At 44.1% G+C, this 20,073-nt stretch overlaps 1 protein-coding gene across 1 annotated transcript; it reads left to right on the forward strand.

The window, feature by feature from the left end:
• Positions 1-402: 402 nt before the first annotated feature.
• On the forward strand, positions 403-1,341 carry LOC129734638 (olfactory receptor 10AG1-like). The gene is given in 1 exon segment (XM_055698274.1): positions 403-1,341. A coding segment is annotated over 1 exon segment (939 nt).
• Positions 1,342-20,073: the final 18,732 nt, after the last annotated feature.

Below are 20,073 nucleotides of genomic sequence, written 5' to 3' on the forward strand. Positions count from 1 at the left end.
AATGCAGCTCTTACAAGACCTGGACAGGGAGTGTAAGAAAGACTGTTCTTGAAGGGGCTAGTATATATCTATTTAATTCCTTTCTTCTCATCAGTCACCAGGTCTTCTATTTAATAAAATCACCTTTAAAAAGAAGTCAAGTTTCTTTTTTCCTGATGACAAAACCCAGTCACTGAGGCTCAAGGATTCCATTCTCCCCTCTCTTTACAAAGCTCCCTGCATCGAGCAACCCCTGTTAGATTCCCTAACATTCATGCAGGCCTTGGTCAACCTCACCTAATCCTGCAATCACGTGTATGCTGGTGTTTGGAGTCTTTCTCTAGGCTTGAAGCGTATGTGATGGTGGACAGGCCATCAGCATCCTCTAAGAGCCTGTTGTTTGGATTGCTCTGTATAGGGAAAATGCCCCGAAGAAAAGGCTTGGAGAATCACACTGTTGGATCTGGATTCATTCTTGTGGGGTTTTCTGACCTGCCCGGCCTGCAGGGCCTGTGCTTCACAGTCCTCCTGGTAATCTACCTTGTGGTCCTCATAGGAAACAGCCTGACTGCTCTCATCACAGTGGTGGACTCAAGCCTTCACAGCCCCATGTATTTCTTTCTGAGGAACTTGTCCTTCCTGGAGATCTGCTACACGTCAGTCACCCTGCCAAAAATGCTGGTGGGTTTCCTGAGGGAAGATGGCAGGATCTCCTTCCTTGGCTGTGCTGCCCAGCTGTATTTCCTGGTTTTGCTGGGCAGCATCGAATGCCTACTCCTGGCTGCCATGGCCTACGACCGCTACGTAGCCATATGTGACTCCCTGCACTACACCCTGACCATGAGCAGGGTGCTCTGCATCAGACTGGTGGTGGGGTCATGGGTGGCTGTCGTACCAGTGCAAGTAGGACAGACCTACCAGGTGTTCACTTTACCCTTCTGTGCATCCCATGACCTTAACCACTTTTTCTGTGATGTTCCCCCGCTGCTAGAACTGGCCTGTGCAGACACTTTCTGGAACCATGTGGTGCTGTACACCATCATCGTGGTATTTGCAGTCCTTCCTGCCTCCTTCATATTTATTTCTTACATTGCAATTATCAGGGCAATTCTGAAAATGCCTTCAGTTCTGGGCAGACACAAAGCTTTCTCCACCTGCTCTTCACACCTCGGGGTGGTGATGCTCTTCTATGGCTCAGCCACAGTCGCCTACTTAAAGTGACGGTCAAAGGATTCCGTAGACACTGATAAATACTTTGCCCTGTTTTACACAATTGTGACTCCCATGTTCAACCCTGTCATCTATAGCCTGAGGAATAAGGAAGTGAGAATTGCCTTGAAGAGACTCCTACGGACAAAGTGAAACCACAGGGTATGTAAAATATTCCTAAATGGTACCAGAAGTCCCACTGGGGCTGCCTTGTTCCAGGGCCGGCTGCAGGGCTGTGAAGGTGGCTGTGCAGGCAGTGGTGTCCAGGGCTGTCCTTGCCAGCAGGGTCCCTGCAGCCCAGGGGGCTGTGTGCTGGGGCAGGGGCTCTGCCGCCTGCCAGGGGCAGCTCTCACCCTGCCCAGGAGCTCCCGTGGGGCTGTGGGGAGAAGCTGTGGGTGGAAGGGCACGGTCCTTGTGCTGGTGATCGGGTGCTGCACGGGTCAGAGGTACTCACAACTCCAGCTCAGGCCCAGGTCATTTCCAAGGGGACGTGTCATGAGCATGTTCATTGCAGGGGTTCCCTGCTTCACTCTGTGCTTTCCTGAATCTGTGCGTCCACTTTTCTGTGTCTTGGCTTGTTAGAAATGGAAACTCAGCTGTGGAGGTCAGAGCAGGGGCACAGACTATTAAAGCATTACACAGGTTTACCAGGAATTTCAGCAAGTGCCTTCACTCCCCACCAGCTTCCACATCAAAATATCCTTTCCTTTTCCATCAGGGTTTGGATGACCTGTTGTTCTTTCAGGCGTGCAGACAGGGAGCGGCTGCAGGGCAGAACTGGGCACACAGGGGCTGAGCTGGGCTCTGTGAGCGCTGGCAGGGAAGAACCATGGGGCCAGAGAAAGAGCTGCTGGCAGGGAGAGCTGCAGGATGGAGACATAGGGACAGAGGGGGCTTGGGGCAGTGGAGGAATGCTGAGGAGAACACTAACACAGGGTAGATAGGGGCACCACCCACTGTGCCCTACCATGCAGATGCCTTCCCTGAAAATACACAAGTTTTCTCTCTTCTATAAGCTATCACAGCCTTTAGCTCATAAGTTCCAGGCTCCTTGGTACCTCCTCATCCAGCAGAGCTGGGCAGCTGAGAAGGAGCTGGAGGGACACACCAGATTCCCTCACACTGCCCTAAGGCACAGACAGTCCCCTTGCCTCTCAGCACTCACCCTGCTCTCCCTGAGCACAGCACAAAAACCTTCTGACCTGACTCTGGCCATGGACGTTGCTCAGCATGGGCAGAGCAGATGCTGACAGGCCCTTCTGCGCTGGGAGCAGTTGGGTCTGACCAAGTCCAAGGGCAGGACTGGCCCCTGCCCCCACGGTTCCCATGAAGCCCCTGCTGCAGAGCGGGGCTCACTGCTGGGCAGCCAGTGGGCACAGCCCCTGCTCCTCACAGCACACTCGGCCAGCACTCAGCACAGCTCCAGCCACGGCTCTGAAGGGAGCTCTCCTAGGAACGGGAGAGGGGGGGGACATGGGGCAGTGGGGTCGGATCTAAGAGAAAGGGCTTTACCTTGGCTCACGGCAGTCTTTCCTGACTTGTCACTATGCTTGCTCCATGAACAGGACCCTAGGGTTGGAGGCAGCAGATGTCCAATATAAGTTGCACCACCCAGTTCCTCCTCCTGGCTTTTGGAGACACATGGGAGCTGCTGCTCTTGACCTTCTGGCTCTTTCTGGGCATCTACATGGCTGCCCTCCTGGCCAACGGCCTCATCATCACCACTGTAAGCTGTGACCACCACCTCCACACACACCATATATTTCTTCCTCCTCAACCTGTCTCTCCTTGACCTGGGCTCCATCTCCACCACTCCCCCTAAAGCCATGGCCAACTCCCTCTGGGACACCAGGGACATCTCCTATGCAGGATGTGCTGCACAGCTCTTTCTATTTCTCTTTCTCATTTCAGCAGAGTATTCTCTGCTCACCACCATGGCCTATGACCGCTACGTGGCCATCTGCAAACCCCTGCACTACGGGACCCTGCTGGGCAGCAGAGCTTGTGTCCACATGGCAGCAGCTGCCTGGGGCACTGGGTTTCTCTGTGCTGCGCTGCACACGGCCAATACACTGTCACTGCCGCTCTGCTAAGGCAATGCCCTTGGACAGTTCTGTGAAATCCCCCAGACCCTCAAGCTCTCCTGCTCACGGGCCTACTACAAGGAAGCTGGGCTTCATGTGCTTAGTGCCTGTTTAGTCTCTGGCTGTTTTGTTTTCATCGTGCTGTCCTACGTGCAGATCTTCAGGGCTGTGCTGAGGATCCCCTCTGAGCAGGGACGGCACAAAGCCTTTTGCACGTGCCTCCCTCACCTGGCTGTGGTCTCCCTTTTTCTCAGCACTGCCACCTTTGCCTACCTGAAGCCCCCTCCATCTCGTCCCCATCCCTGGACCTGGTGGTGTCAGTGCTGTACTCAGTGGTGCCTCCAGCAGTGAACCCCCTCATCTACAGCATGAGGAACCAGGAGCTGAAGGGTGCAATATGCAAACTGATAGCTGGATGTTTTTCTTAAGCAATAAACTTCTGCTAGCAATTATAAAGTAACTCATTACAGACCCAGAATGTGTCCTCTATTTTTTGTTGTTTGTGGATTTGGGTGGTTTTGGTTTTGGTTGGGTTTTTTTTCTTTTTTACTTATAATATTGTTATTGCATTTATAATTCACTCTCATCTTTGCTTTTCTGCCCCAGTGGCTGTGTAAATGATGACCCCTGCTCTCTGCCTGTTTGAACAAAATAAAGGGCCCTTCAGTCACTATTTTCCCCTGAGATACTTCCTCCAAGGCCTATTTGGAGCTGCAGGGGCAGTTCCTGTGTGCAGAGCTGGAGGGGAAAAGAGTCCTGGCATGGCCGCACTGCCAGGGGGTGGAAGCCCTTGGCTCTGCAATACTGTCCTCCTTCCACTTCCATGCTCCTTCTGATCCCTTGCGTTGCTGTCAGGCCTGAGTGCGCTGGCAGCCTGGTCACAGCCCTGCTGCGTGGCAGTGCTGTGACCGCAGACAGGGACAGGCAGTGGCACCTCTGTGACACAACTGGCCTCCATAAAATGTTCTGGATTGACAAAAACCGCCTGAATGCAGCCCTGGGATGTGCTCCCTTGAACCGAGGTGCCTGTCTCCACTGCTCATGACGAGGGCCATCTCCGAGAGGTGCCGAGCAGGGCGCTACACCCCCGGGCTGAGGTGCTGCCAGCCTCTGGCAGGGGCAGCAGGAGGCCAGGCAGTCACTGTGCCCACTGCAGTGCTCTGCCTCCGCACATGCCAGGGAAGGGCTCGCTAGTGGAATCCCTTGAGATAAGCACCTTGGCCAAATGTATGGAATGTGTTTATTAAGGCCCTGTATAATGTGGTGGTGTGCCTTTTCAGCTCCTCTGTAGATGATCCCAAGCTGTGTAGAGCCTTTGATCTACGATCTACCTCCTCTGCTTCACCCTGCCTTGAGCAGGATAGCTGGGCAAGACGACGTTCAAGGGTCTCTTCCAACATGAGTTATTCGATGGTTCCATGAATCGTTTTCTTAGAGAGCTATTTGAGACAGAATAGCAGGAGGAAGAAGGAAAAACCAGAAGAAAGAAGTGGAGGTATAAAAAGTACCAACAGAAATACCGCAGTTCTTCTGAGGAACACTTCTCCACTCAAAACATGAGTAGGAAATCTATTAGATTAATTGCATGAAAGAATCTTCCTTTTATCTGCTCAGGTACAGGGTCACAAGGAGGGTGCTGGGTTGGGATGCCTGCCTGAAGGGTGGTTTCCCAGGTGGTGGAGCTTTCCTTGGAGGTAAGAAAGAGCAGGAGAGAGAAGCACTGCCACACAGTGCAGCTTAGAAAGTGGAGGGTGGAGATCATGAGGAGGAAATGTCACTCAAGGGCTAATGCTGTGGTAAGAGACGTCCTCCAGAAGGAGTATGAGATCTGAGGAACAGAGTGTGAGGCTGGAAAGACATCAGTGCATGTGTGGAAATGCCAGGGTGAGAGCAAGGTGGGGAAACCAGGTGGGTGTCTGCAGCCTGCAGGGAAAAAGCAGTAGCTGTGGGACAGCGTAGGACACCCTGTGATGGACATGGCAAAGGGCACTGGCAAGGCTGGGAGTCACCAAGAGAACCAAAGTCTTTGTCCTTGTGGTTACAGCCATTGTCTCTGCCACCAAGGATAATGAGAAGATATTTTGTCCTAAGGCGCTGGGGCCTCATGGCCTCCTTGCAACCACTTGCAGAACATTCTTCTCCCCTTGAGTGATACTGCCCAAAGAATGTTCCCAGCATTGGCCACAGCCTGCCACCCTGAGGCCTGGCACCTGCACTCTGCTGCTCTCCTGCCTCACTCCCCCTGGGGGATGAGACACCATTATTTCTTGGCTACAAGAGCCAAGGGGGACACGGATGATGCAGGGTTTCAGATCCAGGTAAGCATCGCAGCTGTTGGCCCATCTGGCAGCTATGCTAAAATGCTGATGCAAAGAACCTGCAGACACCTAAAGGAGCATTGTCACTGTGCTGTCCTGTGACTGTCAAGGTGTGGTGGCTTGAGCATTGCCTCACAAGAGCCCACAAGCCTCTCTCTCACTGCCCCCTTCCTTCACACAGCTTGGTGTTTGTAGGATTGTTTCTCTCACAGGTCTTTCACTCACTCCTCTCCCTTACAGATGCTGCACACTGTGTCTCATCCTTTCTCCCACAGGCTGTCAGAGACGTGCCACTGGTATTTCTTATTGGCTCATCTATGGGCAGTGACTGGTTTATTATGGAGCGAGTTGAAAGTGGCTTTCTTGGACATGGAGTCAGCTCTTAATCTTTTCTCACCATTGCCAGCCCTACAAACCCCATGACCACTCCCGAACCCTTGCCATGTAAACCCACAGGGTCATTAAAATCCCCAGTAAGATGTGAGGTTATTGATCCTAAGGCTTCCTCACGCTGGTTTAGTACCATTTTGTCCCCTTCTTCTTCCTGAACTAGGTTGTTTATGTCAGGGAAGAGAGGCATTGGACATCAGTTGTGGCACCAGATTCAATCTCAGACACGTTTAAAAAAAAAAGCAGGTACCTGTCGCGACGGAAGGAAGACACAGTCACTCAATATGAGTGATCAGCAGACTTCGTTTATTCTGTCTTACAGTCAACTTTTATGCCTTGTTATAATTAGCTCATACATATTACAAAAGTTAAGCTCATTATTGGTTAGTTGCCTAAATACCAAGCCCGCCCCTAGTTTCTCTTCTGTAGTTATCTGTTCCCTCCTGCAACATTCTTTACTGACCGCAATCTTCCTGTTATTGTGTAACAAGAACAGCCAAGGACAGTGTATTTTTGCTTTACTTCAGATAAGATGAGTGCTATGTGCATTTTTGTCCAGCCAGCTGGACTATGTCTATGTGACCTTTTTCAGCTAGCCAGTTATCCACAATTCCCCTGTTTTTATTTTGGGCGACATAGGCTTGGTTGACCATTTTCAATAACAGCGTTTTAACACAGGAAAATATACAGCTAAGCACTACTAAAACTATTACAATAATGATCAAAAATAATAATCCCGTTTGCAAAATGCCTTTAAGCCAGCCTCCTAGTCACAACCAATTTCCACATTCAGAATACAGCATAAATACAGAATACAGAATAAATTATCTCCATCAAGGCAAAAAGGCTTCTCTTTAAGCACAGAGATGTTTGCTAGTTCAAGGCAGAAACCCATTTCTTGTAGGGAACATCTGAAGCACTTTTTTTTAGTGGGTTTGTAATCAATTCCATATTTTTCCTTGAGAAGCTTAAGCTGTTCCTCTTGTTTCAGGAGTGTTTCCAACTCTGATTTGTCGAATAGGTCCGTATTTCCCAAAAATATCATACATTTCCTCCGCTGTGATTTTATACGGCAGGTTCCGAATATAAAGGATCCGATTGATCTCTGGGGGCAGCCAGATGTTAGCTCGCTTGGCCGCTTGCATCGCCATGGCGCCGATCGGAGGCGGGGGGGGTGTGCCTTGGAGAGAAACCGCGGGTTTTTACTATCATCAGTCCATTTGTCACTTCAGATTACTGCAATGTGTTCTACAATATGCTACACTACAAATCACTTAGAAAACTATACAAGAAAGCCCATTTAAAAGTGGACTGCCTTCTAGAGAGGATAAAAATTACAATCATAGTCATCTCATTTTATGAGATTTCCAATTGTATTTTCTGGTAAGAACACAGTTGGTATTCCAGTTTCTCTTGAATTGTGTGGGATGGTACCACGACAGTCATTAGTAATGTGATTAAACTAAGCATTCTTTTGCAGCAATGTTCTAGGTACAAGATCTGATGCTATACAATTGATGTGGAGGAAAATTACAGTAGAGAGCACCCTCTTCTCCTTCCATCCCCCTTTTTTTTTTATCTCTAGTGTGTATATATATATATATAAGTTTAAAACTATATATAGTAATTTGAAACTAATTCTGCTATGGACTTCAAAGGAGCTGCAGTTGGTTTATAAAAATGAAAAATGTAGGTTCAACTGAAGTTAATGAGTATTTTGACAATCTCGTCTGATATTGGCAAATGTCAATTTTGCAGTAAAGTTACTCTGGTGATATGAGCTCTATTGCTCTCATCTCACTAATGTAGAAAACTGGGTTTAGATCGGAAAAATCCAATATCCTGAAGAAAAAGAAAAGTAAATTAAGAGTGTTCTTATGGGCTGAATTCTATAGAAATAAAAGTGAGTTTCTTAATCTATTTAGGTAGGGAATAGCATCAATCCCAAAATGTAATTCAACCATTCCTGCAGTAATTTTCTCCTTCTACTGTTCCTTTCATTGTTTCTTCATCAAGATAATAATGAATCTTCAAATTTAATTACCAACTACTGATTGCATATTTTCCTTTTTACTTACAGACATTGTCTTCTGAGACAATGAAGCTGTACACTTCCCCTTGTATTTATGTAGTCTCGTTCGTAACAATTTAGCAAGAAGAAAACTCTTATTTTCTGAACATACCGTGATATTGAATGACACAAGTTTACAATATTTTAAAACATATATAATCGATGAATCAGATGCTTTACAAGATACAGTGGAAAGAAGTGACCAAAATAAAGTTTTCAGAGAACCAACTCTTATCAAAGTGACAATCAAATGGCTGTTCCAACACAACTTGTCAGAAATCTGAAGGGGTATTAATGAGGCAGAGCATGACTTCTTTGGATTACTAGAGATGATTTCCAACCATTCAACCAGTTGTAGGTATGTAAAAGAGTAGGTATTGCCAAGAGTATGTCAAGAAACAGAACACAGATCACTCCTGCCTTCAAAGAAAAAAAAAAAAAAAAAAAAAAAGACTGCAGCAACACAAAACATTTTTATGCTAAAAACAGTGCCTGGGAGGAAAAGCTTAAATCAGATTTGGGCCCTAATGAACAAAATTACCTCATATAGGTGTTAATAGAAAGAAGAATTAAAAAATGATTATATATTGAAAGGAACAATAACTAATGAGACACAGCACAGCCATATGAAGGAGGACTCAGATCATTTAAGGGCCTAGTCTAACAGATGGCAATTGCAGTTCAGTTTAGATTAAGGAACGTTAAAGTCAAGAACAAAGGACATAAAGGAATTAACAGTACAGTTGTTTTCAGCACAGTGAACAGAATATGGGCAAGGGTTGGATTTTTTTTTATTTTCTTTTTCAGTTCAATAACTGAAGAATCGACGACTAATTCTACCTTCTGAGGACTAGACTAATCTATAACCTGGTATTATACAACTGGAAAAATCAAATGCGTGTGTCTGCCTTGAAGTGTCTTTCAGTTCATTTTATCTTCTCTCAGATCCGTTGCTCCTTCAGGCAGGGTGGTTTTGGTAAATAAGGGTAACTTTGAAAGTTTAATCAATAGAGGCATTGAAAAATTGCTTTGAATTTTATCCTGGTTTTCTGGTTGTCAGGGTTTGTATGCTACAGTCAGCAAGGGCACTGGCTGAGCGAGGGCTGGAATTTTCCAAATACTATCTCTGAAACGGTTTCTCAGACGCTGAGTATTTGTGGGTTGCCTTACACATTGTGGAGATTGGCATGGTCAGTAATGTGGTTGTGTGAGACATATGATGTGCTGCTGCCTACAAGTAGATTGGGTTTTATTTTCTCCTTTTGTTGTGTAACTCTACAGGAAGAGAACAGTCCTAGAACAAATCCTCGCTTGCTGGATGCGCCTCCTCAACAACTCTTACCTCTAACTGATAAAGACAAATGTATTAGTTGTTCCAGAATCAGTAAAACAGCACATAAAGATGGAATTCAGTTTTAGAAACTCTTAATATGCACCCAGTACTTCTTCTATGCTCTAATTGTGTATGATAGCAGTTGATGTTATATAAATCCTTAATGGTACTGAACAAAGACTGGGTTATAAGTGGAAACATAGAACACATTTTCATGGATGTGAAATGAGTTCATTGTCATAGGAGCAATTAAAATGCATTTCAGATGAAACTAATGGCTGGATGCTTACAGTCTTATATTTTAAACTGCTTTCCCTCATGAATTTATTTTGGTATATTTTCTTATGGTGCTATAGATAAGGATTCATTTGGCATGCATGTGCATCTTATCCCTATTTCCATAAGCATTCCGTTAGTTAATAGATACTGTAATGCTTGTTACTTCTCTCCCTCCTCCCTGCTGTTTGTGGACTATTTCTAATGCATGGTTTGTCTCTGTTGCTATTATTTTGCTTAATTTAGCGTAGCACAGAGACTCTGCAAGTGGAAAATGATTTCTTCTTTCCTGGGCCTTAACATATAGGATCCTGAATCATGTTAATAAACTAGAAGTGTTGTGATTAGATTCTGCTGATGGATACAAGCTCCCCTTTTGCATATGTTTCAAAAAAGTAGTATATGGATGTATCTTTGGCAGGTGTTTAGAAGTTGAATTCACCTGGGGACAGAGCTGGAGATAATTTTCACAGAAAGCTGGTCGTTTGCACGGAGTACAGGGTTAGATTCTAGATTCTCCTCTAAATGTATAAGACTATTATTTCAGGACCAAATTGTACTTGTTAGTATGCATTTATATTATAATAAAAGAAATTTATACTGTAATTGCAGTGTTTGCCCTAGCTTCCAGATTTAAAAGACCAATTAAGCAGCACACAAAATAATAACTTACTGAAGATTTCTTTAAGGAATAGTCAGTTCCAGATATTAGCATTTTTAAGCTTCTTAGAAATGGTTGGGTGTATTTTGCAGATACCTTTCCACATTTTCACCTTTTATATGGAAAGATAAATTGTCTTAGAAACTCCTTCTAAGCCAGCTTTTTGGGCTGGAAAGTAGGTTTCTGGAGACATTCTGAGATGGGTTGTTTGTGGGTTTTTTTCCTTTTTTTTTTTTTTTTTTGTTTAAGTGAGAGAAAGAAACAATGAAGCATTTTAAGCTAGACAGTAACAAAAAATTGCACTGCAGTTTTTGCGTAACACCTGTAATAATTTGTACATACAGTACAGCAATGACTTGTGTGTTCATAGGGAAGAGGCCAATACATTTTCTTTCTAAGCTACGTATTCTTGGTTTCAGTCTATAGCTTCTAAGCTAAGGAACTAATTTTTCATACCTGTTTCTTTTTTTTTTTTTCCCCCCCCCCCACCCCGGAGGATTGCCTTATTTGCTAAATATGACACCTTATTCATCTCACAGCACCGCTCCACGTGCTCATATGGCTTCTTCCACCACAGAGCTTTCTATATAAATTTTTCCATTATGGTGCCCATGCAAGCAAATGAAAAAAATAAAATAAATAAAATAAAATAAAATAAAATAAAATAAAATCTACATTTTTGTATTCCTCAGGAAGTGGAATCCCGGTTGTATTGAAGCCAGTGGTAAAACCTCTATAGATTTCCTGGGGTCAGGATAGCATTTGTGGCCTTGACCACCGGTGCTTTTCTAGGTTGAAACATTTCTGTTACAACTTTCAGATGTTCAACCAACCACTTCAAGGTGGGGATCCTCTGTGTGTCTATCCCAGCTAGGAGCTGGCAGATTGCATCCTCTGGGTCCCCATGTTATATTTAAGAATCTATTTTTAATGGCTACGTCCCAGTTTGAAGCTATGGTTTCACATCCCCAATATGCACAGTAATAGTGGTTAGGGAAATTGCAATAGCTTTTCCCTGGATTCGAACTGGGGCAGAGATAAAAAGGTTTTAATGTTCTTTCTCGTCGGCCGGGTGGGTCTAGTTCATAGAAGACTAAATCTTCCAATTTAACTTGGAATTTTGGGGATCCGGCTGTCACGTTATACCGAACTTCTATTGAATCTTCCCATCAACCTAAGGTCCAATTGAAGGGTAATGCTCATTTTCTTTTTTTTTTTTTTTTAAATCATGGTAATCAATACCATTAATAGGATACTAGCTTTCATTTCCCCACTGTTCAGTACCTCTCTGCCTTCCTCGTCTACTCTTTTGCAGAGAGCAACGGGATATCAATATCTTCTCGGCAGCAGCAGGTAGTCTTCAGGGGAATTTTGCTGTTATCCTGTCAATAATTTCCAAGGTCTAAAGAGTTAGTTATCTCTTAAATATATTTCCACCTGTTTGGTTGTTGTGTCCGTTTCCAGGCAAATCTTATAGTACGCTTTCTTAAAACTCTGTACCAGTCTGTTTCATGTACTTCCCAAAGTTCAGGTACTGACAGTTCCCATCCACAAAATAATTTACGAATTTCCACTTGATCCTCTGGTCCCCTGGTACGTATCGCATCATTGTGACATTTCATACAGTAAGGTTGTTTCTTAAATGAAACACAGGACCAATCCCTATCACAATTTAGACATCGGCAAACAACCCAACATGAATGTCCGGAAGTAGGGTGTTTTAAATTGGGTATTCCCTGGAGATCTCCTATTCTGGGTGATTCGGGTATCTCCGTCTCTGTGTTGTTTTGCGGTCAGCCAGCAATGTTAGCGATGTCCCAATAACGTCCTTCACACCACCCCGTGGCTCAACATTGCTGCTCCGTGGGTGGCATAGATAGAGATAGAGAAAAGATTCTGCCAACTATACAAACGAGGTTAACAATCTTTATCTTTATCTAAGCTTTAAACCCATTTACAATTATCAATAAACAATAACAGGCGATAACTAAAAATGACTAACAATAACTATAAATCCCTAACGTTACTACAATAACGTTAGCTAACAATTCAAAACTCAAACATGTCATAAGCTAATTTCAAAACATTGTCATAACAGGATTACATAACAAAACAAAATAAAACATTTCTTGGCATATATAAGGTTTGTTTGTGGGGGTTAAGAATCAAGAGCCAAGAGGTGGGCATTTAAAGGGGTAAATTTTCATGCCCCTTTAAGGTTAGGCTGCGCATGCATTTTCATTGTGCAGTTTTGGTCAGGGCATTAGCCTGAATCTTGACCAGGAGGGTCACGGACCAATTTGTTTGTCTCGCTACAAACAATCCTTATCATTTTGGAAAAGATGGGAGCAGGAGACAACACACTTTGTACGGTTTTGCTGTTCAGCCTTTGTCTCATCGTGACTACAGTAACCATCAGTATGTGCTTTTGTGAGTGTTTTTGGTCACGCTGGTACAGAAGAGTGGGATCTCTTCCTCGCAGTCTGCCCCGAGTAGTGGAACCCATGGGATACCAAAGCAGAGTGCGAGAGACTGTTATATAAACAAAAGAAAACTCTTGGTCTCCAGCAGTTACCATGTGACTTGTTATTTGTTTCTGTTCATCTTTGTTACCTCGTGAACAAAATACCAAGGACCAGAGACAGACTATCGTGGAGGGAACAGATGGAGTTACCACCTCGACATTATTCAGGACTGTGCTGGACTCATGAGTGAAGAAGCCTGTTTTCCACCTCACATGAGACTTTGCTGGACTGTTATTCTGTTATTCAACTTCTAGTTCATGTTTGTTAATAAATTGTTATTTGTTGTTTACTGGTTGTCAAATGATTCATTGAATTTACTTTACATCTAACACACGGTTTTCAAAGTAAATCAAAAGGGTTGGGTAATACATATAATAATAACCTACAAAACCAAAACCTATAAACAACACTTACAACTATACATTCCACTTAAGTAATAAATGAACTATAAATACTATAGTTTCTTTAAATATTCTTTATATATATATATATATATATATATATATATATATGCATCACTATCATGGCTAGACTATAGGGATTTCGCATGCACGGTCTTTCCAGATTGTTCCAGTACATTCTGTGGGGTTTAAAATTGCGCATGCGCATGTTCAAAGGCATACACGATAAAAGATGGCTGCTGAGTGTCCAGATGAAGTCCTGGACCCATTTCCCGAGCTTACCACTCCGGTAAGTTTGTTAATGGTAACATTTATGGCAATATGGCCAAATGACAGGTCCTTGCTTTCAATGCAATGTTTTCTCACCATCAGACCGCCACATCACCTGCCAGGGAGGAAGGCTCTGGAGTGCGCATTTTCCCCTCTGAACATCCCGTAAGGTGAGTGTTTTTTAAACGTCTAACCTGTATGGTTCATTATAAAGGGGAATCAAAACCCCTTTTTTTTTTTTTTTTTTTTCTCGTTGTTTAGGCAGAGGGTGCGTTTTTCTACTGTCACACGTCAAGAACTTATGGCGGAGGTGGAAAAGTATAAAAGACGTTACCCCATCCTCGTCTGCGCGTTCCTGACGGTTGTTTTCTTTGCTATTCTACTTGTATTCTTAATCAGCCTACATTGTTGTATGAATTGTTAATAGTTAATTATTCCCAGATTCTTGTTTGCTATTAAATTGTTATTGTGTTAACTATATAATCTGTATTGTCGACTGTACATTTCGGCGTACTACTCGAATTTGTTTAACGCCATTGGGTGAAATCCTAGTAGCAAATTGCATGTTAGTTATAACGTGTTGAATTAATCTTATAAAACATGGAACAGTACATGGCAAAAACAATAAGGTGGCTAATCCACATAACAAATAAAATAGGATTTGTTTTACCCAGAGGCTCCCGAGAAGCCAGAAAAACAAGTCAATATTCCAGTCTTTCCAAGTTCGGACGGGAATATGGGCTAACTTCCCTGTCTCTGCTGTGATTTGTTTAACTCCCTCACCATTGCCATCAATCTTCAAACAACAATTGGAAACTTTTCATTTACCACAAACACTTCCTTCTTCGGCTAGCAGGTAATCGAGAATCATTAGAATACTTTGGCTCCTGATCTGTACTTACAGTTTGGATTTTACCATCTGGTATTAAGGATAATTCCTCCTTTCCTACCTCCTCTGCTGCTGCAGAGTTTCATCTGCACATCCCATAACAAGTCACTGTCATGGTAAACTGTGGATAACTGGCTAGCTGAAAAGGGTCACATAGACATAGTCCAGCTGGCTGGACAAAAATGCACATCGCTCTCAGCTTATCTGAAGTAAAGCAAAATACACTGTCTTTGGCTGTCCTTGTTACACAGTAACAGGAAGATTTTGGTGGGAAAAGAATGTTGCAGGTGGGAACAGAAAACTACAGAAGAGAAACTAGGGGCGGGCTTGGTATTTAGGCAACTAACCAATAATGAGCTTAACTTTTGTAATATGTATGAGCTAATTATAACAAGGCATAAAAGTTGACTGTAAGACAGAATAAACGAAGTCTGCTGATCACTCATATTGAGTGACTGCGTCTTCCCTCCGTCGCAACAAATGGCGCCCGAACAGGGACCCTAGAGAGGGCTGAACCTGCGAGCCACGGTTCGACGGAGATTCGGGTACCGGTCCTGAAAGCAGCGCAGGAGGCGGAAGGGCACAGTCCCCGCGCCCGGGAGCACCTACAGAGGGTCCCGCCGGCCACGCGTCGCCGAAGTCTCGCAAAGGCTGCAACAGCGCTGACGAAGGTATGGAGAGACAAGCGACGTATGATTCGCTCATATGCTTTATAGAAAAGCGGAGCGTTCGGGACATAGATTGTAAAAAGGAATTACTCGGGTTATTAGCGTATGGGATAGTATCCGGGACCCCCGCGGCAGTGGCGAGCGGCGGCGCGGCCCGGCAGGCCCCTTCCCGGCCGCGGTTTCTCTCCGAGGCGGCACCCCCCCCCCCCCCCCCTCCGATCGGCGCCATGGCGATGCAAGCGGCCAAGCGAGCTGACATCCGGCTGCCCCCAGAGGGCAATCGGACCCTTTATATTCGGAACCTGCCGTATAAAATCACAGCGGAGGAAATGTATGATATCTTTGGGAAATACGGACCTAGTCGACAAATCAGAGTTGGAAACACTCCTGAAACAAGAGGAACAGCTTAAGCTTCTCAAGGAAAAATACGGAATTGATTACAAACCCACAAAAAAAAAAAAAAAAAAAAAAGTGCTTCAGATGTCACCTACAAGAAATGGGTTTCTGCCTTGAACTATCAAACATCTCTGTGTTTAAAAAGAAGCTTTTTTGCCTTGATGGAGATAATTTATTCTGTATTCTGTATTTATGCTGTATTCTGAATGTGGAAATTGGTTGTGACTAGGAGGCTGGCTTAAAGGCATTTTGCAAACAGGATTATTATTTTTGATCGTTGTTGTAATAATAGTTTCTTGATCAAAACCAGCCAACACTATTTGTAAGCATTAGGCATATGTGGAAGAGAATGCCTTTATTTGAATCAGCAGTTAAGGTGTAGTTTAGTCTGATGCTGTGGTTTTATCTGCTTCTGGTGAATTTTTGAAGTGATGAAATCAGAGATACAAGGTATACTAAGAGTTATGAGGTAATAAGGTAATAATCTAAGTAAGGGTGCTGTCTTTTATATCTACAAGTGCAATATGCTTTTATGTAGCAGAGAGAAACTTTAACAATAATGTTGCTTGAGCGAGATGTGCATGTGACAACTTGGGAAAAGGGATATCACAACTGGAGTGCAACAGTGTTTCTATGTCTGGCAGAGTGAAATCTTTCAAGCCCTGAGTTTAGACAGTCTAAAATAAGTTGTTAGTATTCAGAAAACCCATCTTAAGCCTCTTTTGCTTACATAGTGTTATGGAAGTCAACTGCTATTGTAGAGAATTAATGATTTTTTTTAATACATATTAACAAATACTACTATTTTAACTTGAGGCAGTTGAGTGAGAAATACTCACGTGTAGCATTTGAGGGAATGTCAGCATAAATCGCACTTACAGTAAGACTGCATTTTTAATTACTGTACTCGTTAAGATTCGATGATGCCATAAGGCTAAGGCCTTTTATCACAGATTGGTTCTGAACTAAAAGGTGTGTGCACATGTAGATATGCACATTTGTGTTATTTTCCTTAATTGGCTACAAAATAATATAATTAGGTTGGGGACTAGATCTTTGGAATTTGTCTATTATACTTCTGTTTGTTAAGGAACGTGCATAACATACAGCACCCATGTAGGCTTGGCTTGTGGCACAGTTGTCAAATTTAGCATAGACATTCAGACAGATAAGCAACGTACTCTTCTTGTGTGTATCACCTACAAGCCATTATGGCTTAGTGTGTAAATCTGTATGTAACTATTGAAAAAAACACTTATGAATGTATATAGCTTAGAACTAATTTTTTCCCTTTGTTAATTCTTTGATATCAATGAGGTATTCTTCAGAAAATGTATGGACTGGTTGGTTGCATAAGGGCAGTTGTTATTTGGACAGAAAATTGTTAATGGTCAGGGATTTTCCACTAAAATATTTGCAAATATTCCTAGTCAAACATCAGTTTGGTTTCTTTTTGGGTTTTGAGCTTGCATTAGTCCATGTTCAGAACTTTAAAATTACCTTTGAAGTTTTTAAACTTTTTATATCACTGGAACAGAAAGAGCATCTAAATTAAAGCTTCAAGCTAACTTTATTTTTCAAGTATTTCTGGAATTATACTTCTGAACTGAGATTTTATAAGTTGGCTGTGTATTTTCCTGTGTTAAAATGCTGTTATTGAAAATGGTCAACCAGGCCTATGTCGCCCAAAATAAAAACGGGGGAATTGTGGATAACTGGCTAGCTGAAAAGGGTCACATAGACATAGTCCAGCTGGCTGGACAAAAATGCACATCGCTCTCAGCTTATCTGAAGTAAAGCAAAATACACTGTCTTTGGCTGTCCTTGTTACACAGTAACAGGAAGATTTCGGTGGGAAAAGAATGTTGCAGGTGGGAACAGAAAACTACAGAAGAGAAACTAGGGGCGGGCTTGGTATTTAGGCAACTAACCAATAATGAGCTTAACTTTTGTAATATGTATGAGCTAATTATAACAAGGCATAAAAGGTGACTGTAAGGTACAATAAACGAAGTCTGCTGATCACTCATATTGAGCGACTGTGTCTTCCCTCCGTCGCAACAGTAAACCACACAGATTTACATTAGTAGAACTACTACAGAGTGTATTTTGTTTCAGTTTTTCTGCCAATATTCCCCATAGCCTTGCTGAGCAAGGGATATTGTTTTACCTGAACTAGGCAGGCCTTCCCCTTATCATTTTTACTGTAACAGGTAAAGCATTTTTTCCTTACCTGGAATTTATTTCCAGATATACCTGGTTAAAGATTTCTTTTACTTCAGGGAGGTCCTCTTTTCCACTTAAAGATTTTGGTGAATTTGGCATTCTTACTTGTTTTCTTAGTTTGTCCTTTAAAGGTTTCAGGATGTTTTCCTGGTGGCCAGCAGCTCCCACAACTGTAACAAATTCTTTTCACTGAAGTTTAACACCAAATAAGTTGGTTTTGTATTCACTAAAAATTCCACCTCATTTTTCCTAGTCCCTAGTTCACCAGAACCCCTTGCTGGTTCTTTAGCTTAGGGCAATCTCGCTTCCAGTGTCCACTTTCCCTACAATATGCTCATTCGCTTCTGCCTGATATTCCTCCTCGGTCATCTCCTCTACCAGTTTAGCACGACCCAGCTCTTCTTCTCTTACCTTCTGTACACGTCCCCTATTCCTTCTATCAACTTTTCTACATCACGATTACCTTAGTAAAAATCAACTCAAACCTTTATCCAGTCCTATTCACAACCAACTTTCAAACATCTAAATTTCCCCATCAGAGACTCACCTTTACTCTCCTCAGACCCGCTGCCTGCCCTAGAGGGGCCGTTATGGGTCCTGTTGTGCTGCAAATGCTGCAGCAATCGGGGTGACATTGTCAGGTCCTTCTGCTCAAGTGTCAGCAACAGCAACCCCCTCCTCCCCACCATCAGAAGGGTTCGGGGCAGGAGATGCTCTTCCTGCTCTGCAGGTTACACAAGCCTGCCTCTGCTACAGCACTTCTGTTTTAACTCTTTCTTACCCTGAATGCAAATCTACTCCTTGTTGCTTTAAGTCTGTGTTCTTACATACCATGCCTTCGCAGGCAAACAGCAAACACCCTGCCATGCGTCCCGCAGGACTCAGCCGCACCTTCGAGGGGCTACGGGGCTTTGTACAAACTCACCCCGATACTTTAACACTTTCACAGGGTCTAGATAGCAGCAGGAGGGGAGTGAGGGAGGTGGTAAGGGCTGGGGGGGTGGGGGGCGGTGGAGGTATATACGGAGGGGGAGAGGTAGGGATCTCATCCTCACTTCTATTATTCTTCTTCTTTTTCCCCCCTTTGTTTTCTTTTAACTGGAACAAAAGGGCCCTAGTTTCAGACCCTATCCATAAGGAAGCATGCTCACTTTCCTCCAGGCAAAAAGGGTCTTTTGAATTCACATATCTATTCAAAGCCTGGCATATCCAGTCTTCAGATGCCCTGAAGACTGGTCAGTAGAGGTGGTCGCCCCTAATTTGTTTCCCACCCCAAACTTCCATACAGTAGCGTATCAATCTTACTTTACTCTTACCCTGCCTAGAAGGGTACTCATCCCAAAATTTTATCATTAGTCCTAGCGGACTCTCCGGTGGTATCTGTGGGAGCCTAATCTGGACCCCAGAACCACCCATGGGATCAGAGGGCTTGCTTTTCCTCTGTTGCATCTTCCGAGACGCATTCTTTCACTCACGCAGTCGCTTCCCCTGGTTCGTGGCGCAGCCCCTCGCACGCTTCAGGATACCCAACCCCAACCGAACAGTTAACCGGCCTATACTCACGCGTCCTGCGTCTTCATTCAGGCTTCGTGCACAAAGGTTATGGGGTAACCGGTTTTATTTGCTTACTGTCACATTTGAGGTTCGTCGGTAAAGGATTTGCACCCTGACAAGCACCCTGACAAGGGCTGCTTATCCAGCGGGGCGCCTCCCCTGCCACGGACCTCAGGCCAGATTGCCCTCATCCGAGTCACGGCACCAAAATTGTTAGAGTTTACCTGTCCAATTAAATGACAGAGACTGGCCAATTAGAAAATGTGATTTATTAAAGCAAGCGACAAGTAAGCAAAACAGCACTGGGCGGCCAGGGAGTCTCCTGCTACACCAACGGCGTGCAAATTCAAGCAAGCTGAGCAGCTCTTTTTCTCTTCACCGAGGTCACTTCTGACATCTTCAGTACACCCCTCTGCTGGTTCTATTATCGTGGCTTCTTGTCAGACAGGACCTTCCCATGCTTGGTGCAGCAAGATAACATTGTGGACATGTCTCTTCTTGTTAAACAGGAAGTTCTTAAGACCACCACAAAGGGTTCCTTCCTCTTGCTTACCCTGGTTGATCAGCAAATTACCTTTAGTTACTTATTACAGTACCAGCCCAGGAGAGAGGGGAGGCTGCTGCAGCCCCCGCCCCGGCTCTGGCCAAGGAAGTGTCTTCCAGTGGGCACACGCGTGGCAAGCGGGCATGCCCGCCACACACACGTGTGCATGCAGGTAGGGTCAGCGCTAGGTTATGCGGTGTACACACCCGCACAGGCAGGCAGAGGCAGCCCCCAGCCCCTGGTGCCTGTAAGCATGCCGCAGGGGGCTGCGCTTTTCCA

This window comes from Falco cherrug, chromosome W (assembly GCF_023634085.1).
Source record: "Falco cherrug isolate bFalChe1 chromosome W, bFalChe1.pri, whole genome shotgun sequence".
Classification (NCBI taxonomy): Eukaryota; Metazoa; Chordata; class Aves; order Falconiformes; family Falconidae; genus Falco; species Falco cherrug.